The sequence below is a fragment of the Notamacropus eugenii genome, chromosome 5, assembly GCF_028372415.1.
Source record: "Notamacropus eugenii isolate mMacEug1 chromosome 5, mMacEug1.pri_v2, whole genome shotgun sequence".
NCBI classification, from domain to species: domain Eukaryota; kingdom Metazoa; phylum Chordata; class Mammalia; order Diprotodontia; family Macropodidae; genus Notamacropus; species Notamacropus eugenii.
The window spans coordinates 412,700,683-412,727,005 of NC_092876.1; the positions used below are offsets into that span (position 1 = coordinate 412,700,683).

General features: G+C 36.2%; 1 protein-coding gene across 1 annotated transcript in view; it reads right to left on the reverse strand.

Annotated features, from left to right (window-relative positions):
- The window catches only part of BACE2 (beta-secretase 2), a 124,356-nt gene that overhangs the window by 62,263 nt on the left and 35,770 nt on the right, over positions 1–26,323 (reverse strand). Inside the window, exons 2-3 of the mRNA XM_072614781.1 lie at positions 21,849–21,937; positions 284–500 (exon numbers count right to left, since the gene is read on the reverse strand). Of these exons, the coding sequence (XP_072470882.1) occupies positions 284–500; positions 21,849–21,937 (306 nt within the window). The remainder of the gene's footprint in view (positions 1–283; positions 501–21,848; positions 21,938–26,323) is intronic.

Consider the following 26,323-nt stretch of genomic DNA (forward strand, 5'->3'; position numbering starts at 1 on the left):
AACAAATCAATTCTTACAATAATACAACATGATGCTTGTGGTATTTCTTCCAGAAAGCTTCATAGATATTTTTATTTCATATTTCAAAAGATGACTGAGGATATAAAATATATTCTCTTAGATATAGTTTTTTTCTTATTACAATCATCTCTAGATTCTTAACATTGAAAATTCACTCCTATCTGCTTTATTTTTAAATTTATAGAAACTACGTATCTACTATTCTGATTATGTTATAGAGGCCAAGATTAGAACATTAATTTATATGAGTGCAAAGTCTTACCTTGGCTAGCGTGGCATAGGCAAGTCCAAGGATTCCATTCCATTTAGTCTCTGGTAAAAAAAAATCTTCTGATTCAAAAATGACAGCAATGTTGACAAGAAAAGTACTATTGAATGCCTTAGGAATGGTGACCACATCTTCACCAACTGCTCCTGTCCAACTTCCTTGAGTATATTTAACACTGACATACATGTTTTTGGAATGATATGTGCTGGACCTATAAATTAAATAAAATCAAACCACAGTTGATGAAGTATCATAATTCCATTCATTTGATCTGCATTCATCAAACCTTTTTTGAGGAGTGGGGAAGAGATGGAGATAATTCTTCATAATACATATTGTCTAAGTAGTACAAGATAGTAAAGGCCACTTATGCTTTTAAAATTACAAATGAACAGTTTATAAAAAAACTTCTGTTTTGGTAATAAATAATTTAACCTCATTGATTTCCAGTTGCCTCATTTATAAAAAAGGAAACTAGAAATCAGTTTATTCATTAAGATCACTTCCAATTCTAGCATTAAATGATTGTAAGTTTCTATGAAACAGTAAGCTTCCTTTTCATGCAGAGGCAAGTGTTAAAGCTTTAGATATCTATTTAAAGAAGCTCTCCCAATTATATTGGGACAGAATAAGATGGCTCCATCAGTTAACGTTAAAAAAACCTCACATGTGCTTATATGATTTACATATGTAAGTATTTATATATAACATATATGTACATACACACATAGTCATAGATACACCCAGATATATATGTACTTTAAACGTGTATGTACTTTATGTGTACATACACATATATACCCATACATATATGTGTATATGCACACACGTATATATTTTTAAAAGAAATCTCTGAACCCACTATGACTTAAGCAAAAGCAGATGGAACTGCTTTTCCCCCCCTCTACATTTAGTTCTCAAGACTTCCTTTTATGTTTATTTAACATATACAAAAAGAGGATAGGAGGAAATGAGAGTATATCTACTTTTGAAAGGAAATTAATATGATAGAGATTTAGAAGGTTTACTGTGTTAGTATTATGTGAAGTACTATAAATATTCGATTTTTTAAAAATAAGATTTTACACCTTGTTAGATAATAGTGCCCAGAAGAATGCAAATATATTAAATTAACTTGTATTTCTAGGTCACGTTCCTACCAAAAACAGGAGGATATGAGGTAGAGAAAAGTAGATGATTCAAAAATATATCCAATGATGAGAAGAAACCAGAAATGAATATTTTATGATGATTTTTAAAAAGTTATTAAGTATTTGAGATGCAAACAATGAAGAGCTAAGTCAAATAAAGGGGCTACACTAAATAATCTTGGATGTCCTTAAAGCTAAAATAACATTTATTCTGTGTGACTGTGAAGATTCCCTTTTTTAAAAATTTGCTTTTTTCAAATAGCAAAATTCTATTTTTCCTTTCCTGTCCCAATCCTCCACCCATCACTGGTAAAAATGAATATTTAAGAAAAAAAATCCCTGTTAAAAACATGCATAGTCAAGAAAAACAAATTTCTACATTGGTCATGTACAAAAAAAGTCTTATTTTTCACTTGTGTTCCTTCACTACACTAACAGGAGGTGAACAGCATGTTTTATCCTTAGTTCTTTGCAATTATGGTTGTTATGCCAGTAAGAGTTCCTAATTCTTTCAAAATTGATTATTTTTACTATGTTGTGGTCAGTTCTTTTCACTGCATTGTGTGTTTTTTCATAGAATTCTCCCTGGGTTTCTCTGAAATCATTCACTTTATCATTACTAACAGCATAATAGTATCCTTTCATACACACACACGCACATACACATTCACGCAACTAGGTGATACAGTGGATAGAGTGTAGGCCCTGAAGTCATAAGGACCTGAGTTCACATCTGGCTGTAGATATTTACTAGCTGTGTGACCCTGGACAAGTCACTTAACCCTGTTTGCCTTAGTTCTGCATCTGCAAAATAATCTGGAGAAGGAAATGGCAAACCAAGAAAATACCAGATGGAGTCTAGGAGAGTCAGACATGATTGAAAAGACTCAACAACAACAACAACAACAACTGCCCACACAGAGACACATAACACAACATGTATATGTATATATGTGTATACATATATAGATACACTATATATGTCATATGTCTATATCTATATATGTGCACATATTTCTATACACGGTATATATAGTATTTATCAGATTCTCATTCTTTACCATCTCAAAAAAGCTTATAAATACTTTTGTAGAAGCTTTAGTTAGAGTTTCTTTTAAGGATTAAATCATTCCTTAATCTACTTTCCTCATAAATCTCCCTTCTCTCTTTTCCTTTCTCTTTCTCTGGTGAATAAAATGTCTTTCTGTACCCAACTCTCTGTGTATGTATGTGCTTAATGTTAATAGGTATTCGAAACTCAAGATATAAAGAGAAAGTAAGAGAATGTCTGGCTGCACTCAGTGAATTCAAAGTGTTAGGCCTAGGTAAACATTAGGGCATTAAAAGTATGATTGCTGAACTATTGCCAGTAATCTTTAAAAGTTTGTGGATAATGAGATAGGTATCATGGGGTAACTGTCTCACTTTTGAGAGAGAGAAAGAGAGAGAGAGAGAGAGAGAGAGAGAGAGAGAGAGAGAGAGAGAGAGAGAGAGAGAGAGAGAGAGAGAGAGTGCTGCATAGAGTGATTGAATTTAATTTCATAGAATGTAACGAATTTTTTTTTGCCAAATTTTAGACTATAATATCAAAGGGACAGTTTGTGAACATTTACAAAAGAGAACATTTCACCATTAAACAGTATGACTTCATCAAGAATAGGAGATCTTAGGCTAATTTAATACCCGGAAAATAGGGTGACACAGATACAGCTTACCAGAATAACATCAAAGTTTTTGACCGTTATTGAATCATGTGGAAAAGATTGAGCTGTATGAGTTAGAAAATATGCCAAGTGAATTCAAAACCAGATGAATAGCTGATCTTAAAGAACAGTCACAAACAGGTAAATATCAACTCAATTCAGAGGGAGGCATTTAATATAGTGCACTCTACATCTATCAGATGCATCATTACCAAATTTCTGGATACCATTAAGCTAGAAGAGATAACTAGCATGTTAGAATACAAAGCCAGGATTCCAAACAATTCTGACAAACTAAATCATTGGGTCAAATGTAATAAGAAAATTATTAACTTATCATAGACATAAATGTAGAATCTTACTTAGGTTAAAAAAAATCTGTACAAGATGGAAGAGATACGGTTGGATGCCCTTTTTTAAAAAAAGTTTTGTAGTTTTCAGTGGGCTACAAGTTTAATATGAATTCACAACATGACAATAATAAAAACAAAACTAATGAATGATATTCTGCATTGCACTGAGAAGGATATACTATCCAGTATGCCATGGTCAGATCCTATCTAGAATATTCTGTTTTGCTATGGGTGATACAATTTAGGAAAGTCATAAATAAGTTATAATATTTCCATAAGAAGATGATAAGACTAAAAAACCTTTCCATTAGAACACAGGTTGAAGGAAGAGCATGGGGATGGTGGGAAGAGGATGGGTAATGATCACGTTATGGAATAAAAGACAAGAGAGCTGGGGTAGAAGATGGCTGTTTTCATAAGTGTGTGAAGTGCTTTTATGAGGAAGAAAAATCAAAGTTGTTCTACCTTGGTCCTAGAGGAGAAAAATATTAAGTTGGGAGGTAGAAATTGTAGAAGGGCAGTTTAAGTGAGCAGAAACAGGAGAGCAACTCATAATATAACAACACTGAAAAGATAAACAACTTTGAAAGACTTAAGAACTGATCAATGTAACGACTAACCATGACTCCAGAGAACTACAGATGAAACATGCTATCGACATCTGGACAAAGAGGTGATAGACTGAGGTCAAAGTGTAAGAGCCCATAAGAATTTTTTTTGTTTGTTCATATTTATTATAAGGGTTTTCTTTTTCTTTTCCAATGAGGGGCAAATGGTAGGGAAGTGGAATATAGAGAAAATAGATTCTTCTTCACTATTGAAAAGAATAAAATAAAATTTGTAATAATTAATCCCACCTGTTGGTCATGTACAATATTTTAAAATAAATAAGTGAATCAGTAAAGATTATTTGAGGGGAAAGACACTAACACTTGTGGGATCAGGAAAGGTTTCATTCAGAAGGTGGTGCATGAACTGAGTTTTGAAGGAAACAATGCACGGTGCATTCAAAGAATTTAAGAAAGACAATTCAAATACTTGGAGATAAGAGATGTTCCTCATCCATGAGAAACAGGAAGAAAAGAGTTTTGGTTGGGCCATGGAATTTAGGAAGGGAAGCAATGCTTTCAAAGTAGATTATGGTCAGGATGAGAAAAGCTCTAATGGTAAAACAGGAAAAAAAGTGAAAAAAAAAATTTACATTTGACCTTAGAGGCAAATATACTCCTTACACTGATTTTTACACAATAATAAAGTGCTTACATCAACAGTTCGATGATCTACTGATCTCTTTACATGTATGTTCCATTCTGCTTCCAGCTTTCTATGGCTCTCCCTTCCCAACCTTCCCAGTTGAGAACCTTGACCTATATTTTGTAGAAAAAATTGAGATCATTCGCCATGAGCTCCTACTTTTTTCTTCTTCCTCATATCATTCATATGCCTTCTGTCACCATCCTCTTTCTCCTTCACCTCTGTTTCACACAATAAGTTGGGCTTATTCCTTAAACTAATCCCTCTACGTACTCAAGTAATGCCATTCCATCCTGTCTTCTCCGAAGTACTGCCCCCATGTTATCCCCACTCTTGTACTTATTTTCAATCTCTCTTTCCCTCTCCTTCTCCTTCTCCTTCTCTCTGTCTCTCTGTCTCCATCTCTCTCTCTCTGTATCCTAGATACTTTCTGGCTGCCTACAAATATGCTCATATCTTCTGCACTTTCAAAAAACTCTTTTGATCTTTTCATCCATGCTGTTATCCTATTTCTCTTCTGCGCTTTGAAGTTAACCTTCTGGAAAAGGCTACAATAAATGCCTCTACTTTCTCTCCTCTTGCTCTATTTCTTACTCCCTTTACAATCCAGCTTCCTACCTCACCATCTCACTGAAACTGCTCTCTCTAAAACTGCAAAAGATTGCTGGCCAGATCCAATGGCCTTTTCTCAATCCTCATTCTCCCTGACCTTTCTGCAGCTTCTGACACTGTTGAACACTTTCTCCTCCATATGACTTCAGGACATTATTCTCTCCATCTTTTACAGGGAAGCCTTTCGTAATTCCTTCTAATTCTTTTGCCTTCTCTCTGTTAATTATTTCCTATTTATTCTGTCTATGTTTTATTTGTACCTATTTGTTTGCTTACTGTTTCTCCCATTAGATCAATCATTGGAGGTATGCCCTTTTGCCTCTCTTTGTATCCTCATCACTTAGCACAGTGCCTGGCACACAGTAGGCACTTAATAAATGTTTGTTAGCTGATTGACTGGTACCAACATACAGCATATAAAAGATATTGGATATTATTCATCATTCTTGTTGCATAACCAGTTCATCTTCTTTACTAGTTATATATCTTTGGTATCTTTTGCACAACTTGTCACAATTGTTTTTCACATAATATATCAGGCTAATTACAACCATACAGCATCTTTCTTTTCCCTTTTGGTAACAGAAAATTGTGATTCTTTGGAGGTTATTGCACCTTATGATTTGCAGCCCTATAGCATCACTGGAAGATCACGGGGGTAGAAAGATTGGAGTATTCTTCATGGAAGTTTGAGAAGCAGAATGGCATAATGAAAGGAAAGGTAACTTGAAAGGAAGATTTAAGTCCCACTTCTGACACAGGATGTATCTTTCTGGGCAAAAGTAACTTAATCTCTCAATGTCACAGGCAGAACATTAAGACCATAAATTGCAGAGATGGGGATGATTTGCATTGGTAGAAGAATTTTCCTAATCAGAAGTTCCCTAATGCCAATTAAATCACAAGTTGGATAAAAAAAATGTTTGGGACACGTGTAAGTACACATGGACATGGTACACCTCATTCAGATCCCATAGTATGGGCCCTCATAGAGGACATGAGTCATCCAATTTCCCTGGGTTGGCTTGCTCACACCAACCTGTCCTTACATTATCAGGTCTAGTTTCCCAGTGAAGGACACACAGCTACAACTCAAACTCTCTCAGTGTCCTAAAGATAGCCTTCTTGTAGATGATCATATTCTCTGCTTATTACTAAAACTTGTGAGTCCCCATCTTTACTATAAAATCAATCACATTGATGACACCATTAAGTCTTGAACATAAAAGATTTATTTAATGAAAAGCCCAAAGAAATAATAATCAATAAAACACAATTATTGAAGGCAATGCAACAACTGTCAATACACAAACTTGAGTCACCCGCTCCCATCAATGCATGTGTCTATGGGGCTGAATGGGTAGGCACATACCTAGAAGAAATCTAATGGAAAGACATAAGTGATGAGTTATGTACTTGGGTCAGCTTATAATTCTGGACTTTGGGCATCAAAATTGGTGTGCTTGATTTCTACACCCCCTTTCAATAATGTTATGTCCCACGTGGAGCTGCTTCTCTACTTTAAGCTCCTCTTCAGGTCCTCACTGCTATCTTCTTGGGAAAATTTAAGTTCTTTTCTACTCTGAAAGATGAAACAGTGACAATCTCTCTTAATTCATTATTACTCTTTAGAGAGCATTACAGAGTATTACATTATTGTAATCATACTCCTTCCTTTAAACCAGAGAACTACAAAGTTCCTCAAGTTGCACATCCCTTGTGAAATCAACTCTTTACTCAACTGGGTGCTGGATTGCTACTCAACTCTCAGTATCTTGATTCTGAGAAACAACTGCATACCTTCATCCTTCTCTGCTTTTTCCTCTCAAACCAGAGGAGGCCAGTAGAGAGCCACTAGGCTCTTCAGATGGTGAAGTGGCTAGAGTACTAGGCCTGCAGTCAGAAAGATTTATCATCCTGAGTTCAAATCTGAGCTCAGACACTTACTAGTTGTGTGACCCTGTACAAGTCACTTAAACCTATGTGCCTCAGTTTCTCCATCTGTCTAATGACCTGGAGAAGGAAATGGCAAACCACTTCAGTATCTTTGTGAAGAAAACCCTACATGGTGTCACAAAGAGTTGAACATGACTGAAAAATAGCAAAGTTCAAAGAGACAGCAGCTGAAGTGTTCCTACTATCATCTTCTGCCTTAGTTCTTATTGCTTTCTTAACTACACCTGCTATCTCTTCTCCTTCTGGGTTGTTTGAATACACTCAGTGGCTCCAATCTGAGCCTCCTGGTATTTGGTGACTCACTTTTTCCTTTGAGGTAATTTACAAAATTCACTCCACTGTTAGTTATGAAACTAAACAGCTCTTATTTAATAATTAATAGTCTCCAAATATTTGCTCTGCCACTTTGTGAACTTTAACTTTATCAAAACAAGAGTTACATGAAAATCATCTGTAGATTCAGTCATTTCTTTGTCCTCAAATAGGTTCTCTAAATTCTCTATTTCATCATCTTAGCACTGTCTCTATCACCTTTTATATGAAAATGGCTTCTACAAATTTGAATTTTTATCCATTTTTCATTCGTCTTCTCTTTTAGAATAACTAAACTGTTAGCAAGCCAAAGGGAGAATATCTTACATTTTCACAAGTTGATTTAATTATTCTACTTTATGTAAAAGTTAATATTCTTTCTCTTTTACAATAACCAAACTGCTCAAATGTGAAAGGGGCAGTATCCTACCTTAGAAATGTGCCATTTCCCAGTATTTCTCTTACTCAATGCTAAGCCCAATTCATTGTCCATTCACAGTGTTTTCCCCAGAAACTTATTCTGATCGACCAACTCTGTGAGCTATTTTTAACATTACATATTGCAGTCTGGTCAAAAGATTTTTTTTTCTTGTGTGGACAGTTGGCTAATAGTCATTCCAGATAATTACTAGTGCACTAAAAGAAATGTACTGCCATTAATTTAGACTGCCTAGGATTGTAAGGTGAGTTAAGTGATGAAATGCAGTTGTGATAGAAATTTTAGGTTGTCTCTTGGCCTCAATACTAGCAAAGCCTACTCTATCTCTGATGATGTGGAAGTATTGCTTCTTCCTATGTTCACAATTCCCTGGACAATTTATGTAATCCTTCAAAAGATGAAAACCATAAAATAGGTATAAACCTATTTCAGCATTTGCTTCTTGTTTTCTAGAAGTACAACGAATACATTTATCATTTATTATTTTTCGTCACCATACCTCTTGGCAGCAGGTACACTTTGCAAAGGCCTTCCCAAGCTTTTCATATTAATTAAATATAGGGGTGAGAATTTTAGACTGGCTGCAAGTTATTTTCAGCAAACAAATCCCAAAGATCAATCAGATATTTGAAATTACAGATGACTTTGCTAACAAAAATAAAATCTCTAGTCATTTTCAAGAGACCTTTCACCTTTGGTTGGACTATCAAGGAGAGAATAAGTATTTAAAAGTTCATCCAATTTAATTGAAGTGGGGCAATCTCAGGATTGCTTACTATTTTGAAGGAAATATAGGAATAAGAATTTAAAGCATCTGTGCCTATTCAGGTCAGACACTACTATCCCAAACCCCAAGGTCATTCAGACACTGAAGGGTTAAATTCCATGTCAGACTTGTTCCCCTTCCTAATGTCCAAATCTTCAATTCTTTTTTAAGATTCTGCTTAAGTATGACCACCTGATGGAGACCTTTCCCAGGTCCCCAAGCTGCTAGTGACTTCTCCTCTAAGATCACCTTCCATCTTCCCTGTACTTACCTTATATACACAAATTTATACATATGCTATCTACTACTAGAATGTAATCTTGAAGGTAAGGATGATTTTTTGCCTTTTCTTTACTCCCAAGGACTTAGCACATTGCCTACGTAGCACATAGTACTTAATAAATGATTGTGGACTGGTGGATCAAATCTCTCCAGAATTCCTAGTTCAACTCCAAGTTGTTCCCTTTTTGATTAGATTCTGGGAATATCAGGTTCTTTAGAGGTGTTCCAGAATGCCTGAGCAGCCTCATTCTCCATTTTTTTCAATGAATTGGAACTCTGATGTGCCTCTTGAAAAGATCTAGATTCTAGGAGTAAGTACCAGGTATTTGTGTTTGTCCAACTTGTTCTAGAATGGCATTATCAAGATAGTCACACAATCTAGGAAATTTTTCCCCAATTGATAAATGGTCAAAGGATATGAACAGGCAATTTTCAGAGGAAGAATTAAAGATATCTATAATCTATGAAAAAATGCTCTAAATCACTTTTGATTAGAGATGAAAATCAAAACAACTCTGAGGTACCACATCACACCTATAAGATTGGCAAACATGACAGAACAAGAAAATGATAAATGTTGGAGAGGATGTGAGAGAGTTGGAACACTAATTCATTGTTGGTGGAACTGTGAGCTCATCCAACCATTCTGGAGAGTGATTTGGAACAATGCCCAAAGGGCTACAAAAATGTGCGTACCCTTTGACCCAGCAATATTGCGTCTAGGACTGTATCCCAAAGAGATCATAAAAATGGGAAAGGGTCCCACATGTACAAAACTATTTATAGCAGCACTCTTTGTGATGGCCCAAAACTGAAAATCAAGGGGATGCCCATCAATTGGGGAATGGCTGAATGAATGTAATGGAATAGCATTGCACTATAAGAAATGATGAACAAGAAGACTTCAGAGAGGCCTGGTAAGAATTATATGATCTGATGCTGAGAGAAAGGAGCAGAACTAGGAGAACTCTGTACACAGCAACGACCACAGTGTGCAAGAGTTTTTTCTGGTAGACTTGGAACTTCATTGCAATGCAAGGACTTAAAAAAATTCCCAATGGTCTTCTAAAGCAAAATGCCTTCCACAATCAGAGAAAGAAGTATAGAATTCATTCACAGAATGTAGCAGATCATGTTTGTGTGTTTGTGTATTATGTTTTGGTTTGTTATATAATTTCTTCCATTTATTTTAGTTCATCTACATAGCATGACTATAGTGAAAACGTATTAAATAGGAAAGTATACGTAGATCCTATACAGAATTGTATGCTGTCTTGGGGAGCGAGGGGGGTGGTGGTGGGTGGGTGTGGGGGGTTAAAATCTAAATTTTATGGTAGTGATTGTAGAACATTTAAAAAAATAAATAAAATTAAATAAAAAAAACAATCTAGGAAATTTGTCAACACACTGAAAAGTCATATATTCCTAGGAATTTCTAGGAGACCAACTGTTATAATCAGAGTTCAAGCAAGTATCTGGATAATTAATTCATCCCTTCTCCTCCATTGAAATCTGATTTGTGCCAAATACAGAAAATAGTAGTTCTCTAACAATAATTACTCTTTGTTAAATATTTTAGGTTGATTGGGATGGCAAACAACTCTAATAGAATTATTCTATTATTTCTAACTATGTGGTAGAAGGTCTGGATGATAGGAATTTTAGATTTGTATTCCAGTCAGTCTAGCTATGGGTTATTCTTATTTTATTGACTAAAAGAATGAATATATACATTTTTGGCTAAATTATGATTTACAAGGATATTCCAAAAATAGAGCCTGCTTTTGACAGAGATAAATTCTGCAAATGACTAAAAGCAGGCGGAGCACTCATTTCGCATATCAAAGAGATTCGATATCAAAGGATTGCAAATCTAAATTTCTAGTTAACTAGAAGATGTTCTAGAAGTGATAAAGGCCTCAAAGGCTGTGTCTCTTTCAAAGACTAACAAATCTCATTAGAAACCATATAATAACCAAGAGAGATTAAAGGGACAAGCAAATGAACTAACATTATAGGTCACTAAGCCTTAGTTTAGAAAATCCAGAAAGAAATGAAGAAACCATGGTAAAGACGCTTTTTGCAAATGAAGTGGTCTAGCTGTATAATGAAAAATGTTCAAGGAAAAAGCCAACATTTTTGGCTGTATGTGGGTTTCAAATACCATTAACTTTCACATTCTATAGCTTTCCATCTCAAACTAGCATTGTTAAATCCAACCTGACCACATACTCTGGAGACAGTAAGAAATCAGAAGAAACAGAAGAAAAGAAGACAAAATCATAGTAAACAAGTTTTAAGTGATCAAAGCTTATAAAGTGACATGGATAGAACTGCTACTACAGAACTACCTAAGTCATGATAGTATGAATAATGGTCCTTGAGCCAAGCTCTGAAATGTTGGTTTGGGAAAATAGTATGTTATCTGTTTAAATAGATGCTATGTGGTAGAATGGGTGGAGTGTTGGATGTGCATCTCTGACATCAGTTATTCAATTACGGGCAAGTCACTCACCTTTGTACGCTGTTGTCTTCCCTTGTTACCAACTTGAAACTTTTGAGTACGCAGCACATAGTAGGTAATTGACTCTGGCACATAGTAGGTAGTTGTGTTTTTGTTGTGTTTGTCCTTCATTCTCAAAGAGGACCATGACATCAAAATGATGCCATGACTTGCAGTTGACTTTGATTTGAGGGAGGGAGGGCTAGGCAAGGTCACCAGCCTCACTTTCTCCTCCAGAACCATCTGGGTCCTGTGGCCTCGTATTCATCAGGACGACTGGAGATGGCTCAGGATGCAGTGAATAACATTAGCCATTTTAGTCTAAGGTCTTCTCCAATTCTCACTACACCCATTCAATGAATAGGTCTCTTTAAGTAGTTACTCATAGGATGGCCCCTTTTAATAAAAAAAAAAAAAAATCAAGCTGGAAGGGGAAGACCCTCAGGGTTCCTGGGTAAAAGAGAAACAGTTACTATTCAGTATTTGGTAGGCAATTAAATGCTTGTTGATTGAATGATTTAACCCCTCAGAGCTTCAGCAATTCTCTAAGACTTGGTTGGTTGTTGTCCTTCATTTACAAAGAGGACCAAAATTACATCACCATGATAAAGTGAAGTTTCAGCGTGCCCAACAGTGGCTGATCAGACCAGTACAAGCTCAGAATGCTCTAGCACAGGTTGGGCACAGATAGTCTGTATGTTTTGGGGGTAGATACTCCAAATTTGTGCATTATATGTTTACTTTGTGCTGTCTCAATTCTGCTTTGCTCATAGAGCACAGTACACTTTCTGATGAGGGCATGCCATGCTGAGCGGTCCCGTGCCAGTGTCTCCCATGTTGCACAGTCAAATCCAAAGGTCTTGAGAGAGACCTTGAGAGCGTCCTTGTATCGCTTCTTCTGACCACCATATGATCGACTGCCTGCTCCATGTGAGTTCTCCATAAAATAGTCTTTTTGGCAAGCATATACTTTGCATTCAAACAATGTGGCCAGCCCATCAGAGCTGTGCTCTCTGAAGCATAGTTTGAATGCTTGGCAGTTCAATTTGAGCAAGGACTTTAATGTCTGGTACCTTATCCTTCCAGGTGATCCTCAGAATCTTCCTAAGACAGTTCAAATGGAAGTGATTCAGTTTCCTGGCATGGCACTGGTAGACTGTCCATGTTTCACAGGCATACAACAATGAGGTCAACACAACGACTCTGTAGACCTTGAGTTTGGTAGTCAGTCTAGTACCTCTTCTCTCTCAAACTTGTCTTCAGAGCCTACCAAACACTGAGCTAGCTCTGGCAGTGCATGTATCAACTTCATTGTCAATGTGTACATCCCCAGAAAGTATACTACCAAGGTAAGAGAACTTATCCACAGCATTCAAAGCTTCTCCATTTGTTGTAATCGATGGTTCCATGTAAGAGGTGGTGTGGTGGTGGCTTAACACCTGTGTTTTCTTGGTGTTAATAATTAGGCCAAAATTAGCACAGGCAACAGAAAATTGAGTCATACTTTGTTACATCTCAACTTCAGAGGCTACATTGAGTGCATGATCATCTGCAAACAGAAAATCATGCATCAACACTCCCTCCACTTTGGTCTTAGCTGGTAGCCTTTTCAAATTGAAGAATTTACCATCAGTATGGTAGTTGATCTTGATGCCTTGTTCATCCTCATTGAAAGCATTTAACAACATGGCTGAAAACATCATGTTAAAAAGCATGGGGGCAAGCACACAGCCCTGTTTCACTCCATTGGTGACTGGGAAGTCACAAGAGTATTGTCCACCACCCAAAACCCATGCAGACATGACATCATGAAATTGGTGTACAATACTGATGAATTTCTCTGGGCAACCATATTTTGACATAATTTTCCATAAGCCCTCATGACTAACAGTGTCAAAGGCCTTGGTCAGATCTACAAACATTGCGTACAGACCTCTGTTCTGCTCCTGGCATTTCTCCTGGAGTTGTGGGGCAGCAAACAACATATCAACTGTTCCTCAGCCCTTTCTGAAGCCACAATGGTTCTCAGGTATATGGCCACCTTCCAGGTTAAGGATCAGCCTATTAAGGATGACTCTAGCAAGGATTTTGCCAACAACTGACTAAGAGAGAGACCCCCCTGGGATAGTTGCAGGACAATCTATTCCCTTTATCTTTATAGAGATGGACAATGGAAGCATCCTTGAACTCCTGGGGGATAACCTCCTGTTGCCATATAACCTGGAAAATTTCAGTCAGTTTTTGTATGAGCAATGGTCCCCCTACCTTGTAAATCTCAGCTGGAATAGAATCAGCACCAGGTGCTTTGCCACATGAAAGGAGCCTAATGGTCCTCCAAACCTCTTCTTCAGTTGGAAGTTCAGCTAAGGAGGGACTAATTTCTACCTGAGGTAAACAGTCAATGGCCTCAGCATTGATTGATGGTCTGTTGAGAACACTATGGAAATGTTTAGCTCTTCTCTCTAGGATCATATCCTTATCACTAAACAATGTGACTCCATCAGCACTGAGTAGTTGTGATGCACCATAGGTTTTTGGTCCATAAAAAGCCTTCAAGGAATCATAAAAGTGCTTTGGATTGGATTGGATTACTATCAGCATAAAACTGAATTTCATCTGCCTTCTTGAGCTAGGAATCCTGCATCTCTGTAAGCTTTGCTTGTACTTTGCTTTTGATGGAATTAAATGCTGCCTTCTTAGAGGTTGATGAACTATTCTGCTGGTATATCCTGTGGAGTTCTTGGTTTTCGTTTAGCAGCTTCTGAATTTCCCCATTGTTTTCATCAAACCAGTCTTGGTGTTCTGATCCAGATGAACAAATGCAATGCTATACACCTAATCTCTGATAGCTGCCCACTCCTTTTCTGCTCCACTGTTGCCAACTATATGTTGGCTCAACTTTCCCTCCAAGTTAACAACAAACTGTTTACACTCAGAGAAGTGCTCTAATTTGTTGACATTAAGTCTTCTGGTAGTCATTTTGCCTTGAGGGGCAGCACTTTTGACAAATGCAAATATTTAGCTTGGAAAATCTATGATCAGTCCAGCACTCTGCACCACACATTGCCTTTGTCACTCTCACATCTTGTCTGTCTCTTCTCCCTACAATCACATAGTCTATTAGATGCCAATATTTTCTGTGAGGGTGCATCCATGAAGTTCTAAGATTTACTTAACTAGTGATAGACAATTTATAATCTGTTGAAGGAAATGAGTTCCCACACAGACAAAATCACAGATTTTTGACAACTTACTTGTTTAATGTATGACTGTTAGTTTCCGGGCAACTCTTTAAAAGAAGTTTTAGTATAGTTTGCAAGAAGGTTTCAAGTGTATTGAGTTTATTTAGTTAAGTATCACATGCAAATAAAGAACAGCAAATGTTACTATTTCAAAGGATAAGGATCTAAATTCGCAGTGTTCAGATGCAAAAACAAACAAAAAAATACATAACTCTTCTGAGACATGACAGTGACTTGGGGAAGCCTTTGGTAGAGATGGCCAAGATCTTTCTCTTTCAGTTTTGCGTAGGAACAATTCAGGGTTCTACTATAAGCTATCTCTACAATGACAGCTAGGTGGTGCAGTGGATAGAACACTGGGTCATGGTTCAGGAATACCTGAGTTCAGATACCCCTTCTAAAACTTAATGGGAGAAGAGAAAAAGTGAATGAGCATTTATTAAGCACCTACTATGTGCCAAGGCACTGTGCTTTGCGCCTTACAAATACTAGCCTCTGAGGAAAGTACTATTGTTATCTATGTTTTACTGAGTTGAGTTCAATATCACACTGGAGATTCTGTCTTCTCCCTCGTCCCTCACATCTTTCTTTGTCTTTCACAAATCACTAAGACTTGATTCTGCCTTTGCAGTATCTTGTATTAGACTCTTTTTATCCATTCATACCACTCTCCTCATTTAGGTTCTTAATGTCTCTTGTTAAACTACTAAAAGAGCCTCCTAACTTCTCTCTCTGCTGAGAGACTCTTTTATTCTGTTCAATTCATCCTCCATGGAGAGGGCAAATCGATATTCCTCTAGCACACGTCTGGCTATACCATTACCCTGATCCAGAAACTCCTTTGGTTCTTTTGTTGTCTGTAAGGTAAAATATAGACTTGCATGAATTTAAAAGGCATTAATAATTTGTCTCAAAATGCTTCTTCAAGCTTTATCACATATTTGATTACTTCTTCATATACTTGAAGTTCTAGTCAAACTGGCCTGCTTGCTGTTCACATAGAGCATTCCATCTCCTTACTTCCTGCTGTCTGAAGCTGTCCATCAGTCCTGGAATGAATTCACTTCATGCTCCTTTTTCTCTTCCCCTAACTTCTTTCAAAATTCAGTTCTAGGGCCACTTCCTACAGTAGGCCTATCCTGATTTACACATAGTAAACAATCCAACAATAAACAAAATTATTATTATAGTTCCTTCCCTGCTTGCTTCTTTCCTTCCTTCCTTTTTTCTACATAGATCTACTTATATAAATATATCTGTACATATATGTAATTTTAGTAAACCAACATCCATTTATTGAGTGTCATGTATTTGAATAGTAGGACTACAGAAATATGAGGTATTATTTAGAATGTGGTATTAGAGAAAATACATTGGTGAAGCCATTGCTTCACCAACCAAAACCTTTATTCAAGATATTTATCAGATAGTGAGAGGACAGACCAGTCAAAGACCTGGGATGTGGTATATTATCTACAATTGCTATAATATTTCTAATTTGCCTCATGAGATGTGCTGTTCCCATAATTCATTATCTGGTGGCTAGCTTTCTGTACTCAGTTAGGCTGTTTTCCCAGTGCCAAATATATACTTTATTAGTAGACTGCTGACTAATCTAAAGAAGTCTTTGTCTACTATGCAACAGAAAAGTCTTTATTCTGAAAGCTCACTGTACATCAAATGAATCTTTAGAAAGTAGAAGCTGTAGTGATGCTATTTGGCAAAGCAAAAATTAACAATGAAAAAATAGAAAGGTATAAATAAGGAAACTACAAAAACTACAAAAAGGTATAGACAAGAAAATTATATTATACTGAAAGGAACTATAGCCAAGAAATCAATATCAGTAAACTTCTATGCTCAAAATGCCTTAGCATCCAAATTTATAAAGGAAACATCTGAGCTATAAGATGACATAGATATACATAATACATACATAATACACTACATAATAGTGACTTCAAAAATTCCTTTCTCAGTTTGGGATAAGTGTAACAGAATGATATACAAAAGGAAAAATGTGAAGTTAAATTTCTGAAGGAAACTAGAGCTAAAATACATCTGGCATTTTCTAAATGGGACTACAAAAGATGATCTTTCTCAACACCAAATGGAACTTTGACAAAACTGCCCCTGTATAAAATCACAGAGATATTGCAAATCTATGTAAAAAGGCAGAAATACTATTTTACAGACCATAACATGATAAAAACAGTAATTGGTTCAAGAACACAGACTCAAATGGAGAAAACAATGAAATTCTAAATAATGAAGCAAACAATAAATCATAGAAACAATCAATAATTATATAAAAAATGATAATGATGAATATCAAAATCAGATCATGGTACACTCTGCTGGAAGCCAGTTGTCTCTATATTCTTGACAACTGAAATCTATCTTCTATTTTCTTCAAACGAAACCACTCTAGTCCAAAGGTAGAGTAATTTTATCTTTCAGACTAAGTTCTCCTAGACATTCTTGTCACTCTTGCAAAAAACAGCCAAAACCAGAGATTTCTTTTCACTTTCCTCTTCTTCCTCACTGTCTCATACCCTGTCTTAAAGCATAGATCCAGACCCAGGAAAAATTAATTTTAATCTTAGAGGGTCAACCAGACAATTGTCATTTCAAGGAATACTAGGTTCTAAATTTTTTTTCCTTTTTTCTTAGTCAAAGCTAAATATTGTAACCAAGGTACAATGAGTAAGAAAATGGGGGAAAGAGGACAAAGAGAGTCTTGAACTATTTCTTCTTCTGATTTCCATAGGAAATGGTTGTATGGTAGAAATAAGAGAAGAAGGAAGAAAAGGAGAAGAAACTATAAGGAAATTTAGAAGGTACTGCAATTGTGAAGGTCAGAAACTAAACTTGAGGAGAAGAAATTGAAGTGCTTCATTTTGCGGAGATGTGGGCAGGACATGAGGAGAAAGAAGGGTAAGGAAGGTAAAGAAGCTTCTTCATCAACCATTCACTAAACTCCCCACCCCCTTAGCCTCTAGGTACGACATTTACTGTCTTAGACTGACACACTAATCATTTAAATTTGGCATTTTCAAGTTCTTAGGATGATGTTATTATAGCTACCATCGGTAACAATGGCTCTGGAATGTGTAAAGCTGACTTTTCAATCAGACAATCAGTAAACTATCATTTATGAAGCACCTGCTACTGCGTTAAATAGTCTACTTGTTATTATATTGTTATTATTATAACTTTGTAAATCACTGGGGTTATAGAGAAAGCCAACAAGGAGCTCAGTCTAATGGGAGAGATAACATGCACAAAACTATGCACAAACATAATATATTCAGGATATGATGGATATAATAAATGGGGGGAAGGCACTAAGATTAAGGAGTGCTGGAAAAGCCTTCATGTAGAAGGTGGGACTTTAGCTGAGACTTGAGGAAGCAGAGATGGGAAAGAATTCCAAACATGAAGGACAGCCAGGAGAAATGCCTGGGATCAGAAGATAGAAGATATTGTGTGAGGAACACCAAAGAGACATAAGGGATCATATTAAAAGATGGAGATTTTAAAGGCTAGACAAAGGATTTTACATTTAATTTTAGAGGTTACAGGGAGCCACAGGAGTTCTCTGAATGAGGGAGGGATGATATGGTCAGATCCTCCATTTTAGAAAGATCAGTGTGATAGCTGAATTGAGGATCAATAGAAGAGGGGTGAGACTTGAGAGAGGGGGACCAACCAACTTGAGGTATCAACAATCCAGGTGATGAAGGACTGAACCAGGGTGGTAGTAGAGTCATAGGAGAGAAGGGTCATATACAAGAGATGGTGAGAAGTTAGAAATGACAAGACCTGATAATTGATTGGATATTAGGGGCAGCTCAGTAGCAAAGTGTGCCAGGTCTGGAGTCAGGAAGTCCTAAGTTCAAATCCAGCCTCAAACATACACTAGTTGTGTGACCCTGGGCAAATCATTTAACTTCTGTTTCCCTCAGTTTCCTCATCTGCAAAATGAAGACAATAATAGCATTTACTTTCCAGGATTGTTGTGCATATCAAATGAGATATTAACTGCAAAGTGCTTAGCACAGTGCCTGGCACATAGTAAGCATTATTTAAATATTAGGAGTTTATTATTGTTATTGCCCTCATTGTTGGTATTATGAGGAGTTGGTAATGACACAGGATGAGAATCCAGATGACTGAGAGGATGGTGGTACTCTTTAAAATAATAGGGGAATTTGGAATAGGAAAGAGTTTGAGGAGAAATATAAGTTCAGTTATGGACATACTGAGTTTAAGATATCTAAGGCACCTCAAATTTAAGATGCCCAACAGGCAGCTGGAGATAGGAGACTAGAGCTTATTAAAGATCTTAGGGTTGACTAAACTGATCTGAGAATCATCTTCAAAGTGATCATTGAAACCATGGGAGCTGATAAAATCACCAAGGGAAATATTATAGAGGAAGAAGGGAAGAAGACCCAGGACAAAATCATGGTTATTACATGAGAACTGTATGAAGGTGCAGCAAAAAGAGACTTAAAAGAAGTGGTCTGATGGGTAGGAAGAAAACTAACCGATAGTGGTGTTATGAAAATCTAGAGAGAACAGAGCAGGGGTGGGGAGGCTGCAGCCTCAAGGCCACATGTGACTTTCTAGGGCCTCAAGCATGGCCCTCTGACATTCAAAGTCTAGGGATGCACTTGAGGCCCTAGAGGGCCACAGGTGGCCTCAAGGCTGCAGGTTTCCCACTCTTGGAATAGAGTATCAAGAGGAAGATGATTGTGTCAAATGCTGCAGAGAAGTTAAGAATGAGCATTGAGAAAAGAACATTAGATTTTGTAATTAAGAGACCACTGACAACTTTGGAGACAGCAGTTTTGGGTGAATGATGAGTTTGGAAGCCACGAGTATAAAGAGTTAAGAAGGTAGATACCTATCTGATAGGATCTCAAGAAGTAGGATAAATATAGGATGACAGGTAACAGGGATGGATAAATCAAGTGAAGATTTTTTTGAGGATGAGGAGGACAGGGGCATGTTCATAGGGAGTAGGGAAGCAGCACATAGAGAAGGAGCAACTGAAGATTAGTGAGAAATTAGAAATAAAGGTGAGTCAAGACAGTAAAGTGAGAAGATGTATTACATCTAGATATCCTTCCATACCTCCTTGATAAATATATAGAGAATGAATCAGACTGAATTCCAATCAGAAAAGCCAAGAAAAAAAGTCACTTTACTGAAAGTCCTGTTTTTTAAAAAAGTAAATTTGCAAAACATCATAATTTACGTTTTGCAGCTTTATTAGTCACATTTCATTCCTGGTCATAGCCAGTCATTCTTATATTTTAAGCCATAGTGGAGAAGTCTGAATCTTATTCTCAGACACCTTTTTTAAGCAACTATTTGTGTCCCAAAACAAAATTTCTCTTCTGCATCCTATGCCATCAAAAGGCAACAGTAAAGAAGACAAGGAGAAAAGTAGATGTCCATCAATTGGGAAATGATAAAACAAATTGTGGTAGAAAAAATAAAGGACAGGTATCAGTGGATGTATATGAAGGTGTCACAGGATCCTACAAATATAGTGTCATGAACACTAAAGCACAGAACAAGCTAAGGCTACCAAGGAAAAGTAAGCATCACGAAAAGAGTTTTTTGTTAGTTTGTTCTAGTCTATTTTGGGGGAAACAGGAGGATCAAAGAAGGGGCAAGGGTTAGGAACACTGTCCTGGGTGGATGTTTCTATAAATGATGTGACAGAAGGCTAAGTTTCTCTACTTTTATTTTGTTTGCTTTAACTGCCAAAGAAAATGGATTTTTGGATTTCAAAGGACAAAATAGAAAAGTCTAATTTACCCTTCTTGATGCATATAATGATTTTTGGTGACTTGGCTATCTGATCATTTGCGGAGCACTGAAGGTATGTGGTTGAAAGTCAAGTTGGTATGAAATAATCATACTAGAACACATTACACATCAATCATTACATCCTTATGTATCAATGGTATTCTCAACTGCAAGCAACCTCAAACAACCCTTTTCTTTCTCTCTTCAACAAAACTATAATTTTTAATACATAAATACCATTCCTTTTCATTAAGAATGAACAATATTTGCTTATCAGATATGTCATATATCACCACCAAGAGAATGTCTAGATCACCCTAAATGCATTATTTTTAACACTACTAATTAAACCATGTCATATTTAAAAGACAAATCCTTCACATTTTTAGACTGGTATATAATTATTTTCCTTTTGTTTACTAGTATCTCTACAATACCCAAAGGATACAGAATACATACACAGAAATATTTCTGTGCATTAGAAATGCTACCAAAAGACAGTGGACAACTGCATATCTATAAAGTGAATTTGATTCTTAATTTACTATTTAAAGGAATCCTACAGTAACTTATTTTAGGATACAAATAATTATTCCTAATTAATCTGTTTTATAGGCTTGCATTTTAATTTCAGATAAATGTGAAGTTGGAAGAGATTTTAGGACTCAAGTCAAGCTTCAATGTATGGATTCCCATTCAGCTTCTGTCTTAACACATGATATTTTCTGAGCAGGGGTGGGGAACCTGCAGCCTTGAGGCCCTACGTGGCCTGCCAGGTCCTCAAATGTGGTTCTTTGACTGAATCCAAACTTCACAGCACTACTCTCCTTAACAAAAGGATTTGTTCTGTAAAAATTAGACTCAGTCAAAACGTCTCAGCCAAGGCCACATGTAGTCTCGAGGCCACAGGTTCCCCAGCCCTGTAAGTGTGGCACATCTCTACAGAAGGTTGTCTTAGAGAAGGTTTCACTTGAAATGTAATTATCAAGGTTAAAATCAAAAAGTACTTTATTGAATTAATCTTGTTCCTTTTCCATAAAGCAGCAGAATAATTCATTCTAGTACTTTTTGAAATATCAGCTCAAGCAGCACACACACACACACACACACACACACACACACACAAACCCTCAACTTCAAACCTCACATTCCATACTTACTTCTCAATGTCAAAGTATGAAGTTGTATGTGAATGGGGGACCCCTGCCACAGCAAAGTTACTGCTCCCAGTGTCAACAAGAATCTGCAGCTACACAAAAAAAAGAATGAAAGAAAAAAGGAGACAAATTATTGTGTTAATTTTGCTAGATTTAATAGAGTAAGGAATATATTCATAAGGTAGTGTAACAGATAGAGTGCTGGGCCTGGACCCCTTTTTTTGAGTTCAAATCCAGCCTCAGACATTTGCTAGCTGTATGACCTTGGGCAAGTCACTTTACCCTGCTTGCCTCATTTTTCTCATTTGTAAATGAGTTGGAGAAGGAAATTACAAATTACTCTAGTATCTTTGCCAAGAAAATTCCAAATGGGGTCATGAAGTGCTGAGTAGGACTGAAAAATGACTCAACAATAATACAAGTATGTTTTTAAGCTTTCAAAAATTATTTGTCTGCAAATATCAGCTTGAAGGTGAATATCAGCTTGAAAAATAAATGGCTATAATAACATTTCAAACTCTAACTACAGATAATCAGGGGCTTGAATCAGAGAAATTAAGCCAGGATTTGTCAGTTTGCTGAGACTGTGCCCACATACAGTACTTTAAAAATATTGAAATAAAATTGAATAATTATTTTAAGCCATCACTTGCTATGTTAAATCTGTCTTCTTTTTCTTTTTAAAATTGAATCACAATGTGGATACAACTAAGAAGTTAAAAATTAAATTAAAAAGAAAAGAAAAAAGAATCTAAATATGAAATTGGTATGTAGAAATCATCTAGATAATGCAGAATCTAATGCAGAAGTGTCCACACAGTAGAAAGACAACAAATTGATTTTACTTTTTACAGAAATCTATTTCAAAACCAAGACAAAAACAATGTATGTCTTCTCCCTGTAGTCCTTTACCTTAACGTGTAGACTTTCAGCCTATTTCTCCTAAGATGAGGATTTGATAACTGCCTTGAATTGACAATTAGTAGTTGCCTATAAAAGGCTCAGTGACTTGCCAAGAATATCACAATTCACAATATGTGAATTGTTAGCAATATCAATCAGGTTTGTTTTGTTTCACGAATGTCAGTTTCGTATTCTTTGGAGTGGGAATGCTACTATCTATTGCACATGCTCATAGATAGTTATAACTAATCACCTAACTATTTAGACTTGCGTTATACTGTTAGGTGTCAGGAGACCCAAACTCTGCCCTCAACAAGCTTAAATTTTAGTGAAGAAGAAAGGGCATATATATTAAAAATAATAATACAAGACTATGTGTGCATTAGAGTATGGATGAGTTTGATGGGTGTTCAAATTAGGAAATCACTGAGGAAGCAGTCAGGGAAGTTGAACAGAACTTTGAAGAAAGGGCAGGATTCAGACAAGATGGAAGGAATGTGCCAGACTGGAAGAAAAGGATGAGTGAAGTCTTAAAGATATAAATGATAATATTAGAGGGACAAAGAGTAGATCTGCAAGACTAGAGCAGAAGACTCATGCAGATAACTGGTGGGAGATTAATTAGGGCAGAGTTGCTAGAAAGGTTTCCTAAATACCTTTTACCCCTTTTCAGGTAATATTTTTATTAATATTCTATACCAGGTTTCTTTGTATTAATTTACTCTTTATATGAACATAATGAATGAGCTATCATTCTCTTTCAGCATGGACACTTTCCAAAAACAAAATGGGAAACTCCAAAACTACCATGTGAAAAACTGCACCTGTATGAGAGTTTTGTTGTGTTATAAAGAGTCATCCTTCAATAAATTCTCTCTCTCATGACTTTTAGATTTAATCTTTTGACAATTTATCTCAATCCTAGGAAATATGAGATTAGGTACATTATCTTCTGATAAAAGCAATCTACCTAGCCTTAACAAAGGATGTTTTTTGTGGTCTGTATAAAGTTCAAGCATGTGCAGAATCATCTTATTGATATGAAGATGAGATCAGGAAGACAGACAGACAGACATCTGAATGGTGTCTCAAATGGCAATTTTGTCATGTATCAACAAATGGGTGCCACCGTAACAAGGAGGATATTTTCCCTGCCCAAGACATACATAATCTTAATTGACATCAAACATACAATTCATTCATTGTTGACATAAAAGTCTTGGATTATGAGATTAAAGATTTTTGTTATTGTTTTTGTAAAGATGAATTTTATTTTTAAATGAGGTAAAGATCTTTACATGAATTTTTTAAAAAAAATTTAAACATCATGAATTATATATTTTTAAAAACATACATAATTTCTAGCCATTAAATTCAATAATCCCTGAATTAAAAAGAAACTTCCTCTTTATATGCATTGTCAGTAATGAAAGTATGTCACTGACAGACATTTTCTCATATCTGGATGGAAAATACATATAAAACAAAGCACAACAAACTGCATGAAATTCACAGCCTACTCTACATCCACACAAGAAATTGCTACTCAATATGACATTCTGCACCTACACCAAATTTATGCATAATCAGACATAACTATGGCAAACATTCTACTACAGTTTTCATGTTAGCTTTAGTAGCTAGTGGAAATTTTCCGGGTAGACCTTTCTGGGTTTCCCCACCTACAATCTTTACATAATGCCATGAAGAAAACCCTTTTATAAGGCCCCACCCCATCAGTGAATTACTAGCATCCCTTTAGTAGAAGGCAACAGAGAAAGAGGCAGAACCATTTTGGTTGAAGTGAAGGCAAAGATCAATCTGAGATCTCTTAAGTTCCACTCTGGACAACTTTAAAATCATACCTCAAATTGAATGCTGGAGTGGCCAAGCTATCAAAATAAATTTTCTAACCCAGGACAATTTAGGAGGCTGGCAGGAAAAGTTTGTTGCAGGGGGTCAGATAATTATTCACAAGGAGATTACAGGAGACCCTTTGCTGGCACTAGGCATGGGACTCTGTTGCTTTGCCCATACTCAGTTCTAGGTCTCAGTCCCAGAAACAAAAGGAAAACTAGATCAGTAGAACTTGCTGCTGCAGGGGTATTAGGGACCTGGTTACAGTTTCAGAGCACACAGACCACAGCACAAGCCAGGAGAGCAGTCACCTCTCTTTAGATCATATCACCTTAAAAGAACTGAAAAGGTATATCCACCAAGAGTTAGCTCTAAAAACAGGAGCAAGAAAAAGCCTGAAGCTTGGGAAAATGCCCCCTTATCCTAGGAACAAAGCCCAACTTTAACATAAAGTTATAAATCAAAGAATAGACCGGGAAAATGAGCAAACTTCAAGAGAAGATCATACAAAGTTACTATGGTAATAAAGAAGAACAAGACATAAACTCAAAAGAAAATGAAATCAAAATGGCTACCTGTAAATATTCAAAGAAAAATATGAATTGGTCACAGTCCCCCTCCCTCCCAATAAATTCCTGAAAGAACTCAAAAAGAATTTTAAAAACTAAATAAGAGAGGTAGAGGAAAAATTGGGAAAAGAAATGAGACTGATAAAAGAAAATTATGAAAAAAAGTCAACAGCTTGGTAAAGGAGGCACAAAAAATACTGAAGAAAATGACATCTTAAAAACCAAACTGGACAAAAGGCAAAAAAAAAAAAAATCCACTGAAGAGAATGCCTCAAAAAAGCAGAATTTTGCTCTTGTAAGTCATTTTAGTCATGTCTAGTTCTTCCTTCTCTAGCTCATTTTACATGAGGAAACTGAGGCAAACAGGATTAAGTGACTTGCCCAGGGTCACACAGCTAGGAAGTGTCTGAGGCTACATGTAGACTCAAGAAGATAAGTCTTCCTGATTTAAGGACCAGCAGTCTATCCAATGCAAAGCAGAAAAAGAAGTACAAAAATTCACTGATGTAAATAACCTCCTTACAAAGTAAAATTGATAAAATGGAAAAGGAGATAAAAAACTTCACTGAAAAAATAATTCCTTAAAAATTACAGGTGGGCAATTGGAAATTAATGTCTCCATGAGAAATCAAAAAAACAATAAAACAAAATCAAAGGAATGAAAGAATAGAAGAAAACATGAAATATCTTACTGGAAAAACAACTGACCTGGAAAATGATCAAGAAAAGACAATTTAAGAATTATTGGACTATTTGAAAGCCACAATAAAAAAAAGAGCCTAGATGTTATATTTCAAGAATTTTTTAAAGAAAATTGTCTTGATATCCTAGAACCAGAGGACAAAATAGAAATGGAAAAAAAAATCCAATCACTTCCAGAAAGAGAGCCCCAAATGAAAACTCCTAGAAATATTATAGCCAAATTTCAGAGATCCCAGGTCAAGGAGAAAATAATGCAAGCAGTCAAAAAGAAGCAATTCAAATACTGTGGAGTCACAGTCAGGATTAACACATGATTAAGCAGCTTCTATGTTAAAGGACTAGAGGGGTTGGAATGTGATAAGAATAACCCTACTAACAAGACTGAGCACAATCCTTCAGAGAAAAAAATGGATTTTCAATGAACTAGATGGCTTTTAAGCATTCCTG